The sequence below is a fragment of the Merops nubicus genome, unplaced genomic scaffold (genome assembly GCF_000691845.1).
Source record: "Merops nubicus isolate BGI_N331 unplaced genomic scaffold, ASM69184v1 scaffold12255, whole genome shotgun sequence".
Classification (NCBI taxonomy): domain Eukaryota; kingdom Metazoa; phylum Chordata; class Aves; order Coraciiformes; family Meropidae; genus Merops; species Merops nubicus.
The window spans coordinates 3746-5144 of NW_008607660.1; the positions used below are offsets into that span (position 1 = coordinate 3746).

At 34.0% G+C, this 1399-nt stretch overlaps 1 protein-coding gene across 1 annotated transcript in view; it reads right to left on the reverse strand.

The window, feature by feature from the left end:
* Positions 1-376: 376 nt before the first annotated feature.
* Positions 377-1399, reverse strand: part of WDR11 (WD repeat domain 11) — a gene marked incomplete at its 5' end in the record, with an annotated part of 40875 nt that continues 39852 nt past the window's right edge. Inside the window, one exon of the mRNA XM_008940014.1 lies at positions 377-534. Within this exon, the coding sequence (XP_008938262.1) occupies positions 377-534 (158 nt within the window). The remainder of the gene's footprint in view (positions 535-1399) is intronic.

A 1399-nucleotide genomic window follows, 5' to 3' on the forward strand; every position in this document is an offset into this window, starting at 1 on the left:
AATCATTTATACATATAAATACAAGAGTAGTGAAGACCTATAAAGCTTTGATTTTTTAGAAGGAAATGGAGTAGACTTTTATACAGGTATAGAACCCTCAGCACATTGGAAATTTGACTTCTGCTATGGTTGAAAAAGTTGGAAATATTCTGGTATGATTTTATCATAGGCTTCTTCCCCCTCTTGTGAAAGGGAAGACAATCTTAACAAAAAAAACCCATAAACCAGTTCTTAATCTTGCCTCCACCAGCAGTGAACAATAGTTGCTCAAATCACACCTATCAGCTATTACAGTGACTCAAAAGAAAAATGTGTTTTCACACAGTGGAATCTCAGTCTGACAGACAACTCAAATCTCCTCAGGAATATAAAATTCTTACTCCTGTATCACGTCCTCTTTAGGCTGTTTGAGCTCAGTCAGTAACTCTTTTCCAGTTTCTCCCGCTTTTGAGGCAAAGAGAATAGCTCCTTGTTTAAAGCCCAAGAGCTTCAAGCTTCTGGCATAATCTGCATATATAGCATGGATCAGTTTATGTAAATGAAGCATTAAGGAAAACACAAATTAATAGCAAGATGAAAAAACTCAAGAATCTTTTGGTTTTTCCTTCTCACTCAACTTTCTCAAGCTGAAAAAATGTCCAAGCTAAAAATGATGAACATTGCTGTCAATTGTTCTAAACCAATATTTGCCAGCACAAATAAAGACAAAAAAGTTGCTTTAAATTCTACTATTAAATGCATGCTAGCATTTATCAGGCAACATACAGAGTGATATGAACTAAACCAGATCCATTTCAGATGTATGAGCACCTACTATAATACCACGTTACAACCTGCAAAGAAATCATAAGGACATACTACAAGATTTGTTTCTTAATTAGATCTGGAGTTAGCTACCCAACTTAGTGGCTTCTTTCTGTTTAAAAGCTGACATCAGATAACTCCATAAAATGCAATCAGGTATTTTATATGTGTATTATTGTTTATTGCATATAATACAAAAGTTACAACTATTCAGAGTTTCCAGGCCACCAGTTTAGATGTGCAGACTGTATGGAGCAATATTTTAGATATCTTCTAAAATGCTTATTAAATTTTCAGGTCATTTGATGTTGACCTTTAATTTTCTTTGTTTTCACTGTCTCATAACTGACTCTTTCATAAAGGACTTCAATCCCTAAACCAATATGTTGGTGTATACAGGTGTTCAATGAAGGGATTTTTTTATTTTTAGATACAGTGTTTAAAAGATAACTGAACCTCTGATTCCACTATACAGTTATCAGTAATAATTTCCAAGTTCTGCAAAGAACATTTTATCACCCATTCTTTTCTCTCCTATAATTAGTTTTTTACTTTTAGTTTGTGTTTCAGTGCCAGTGGCCTCACAGAGCATCAG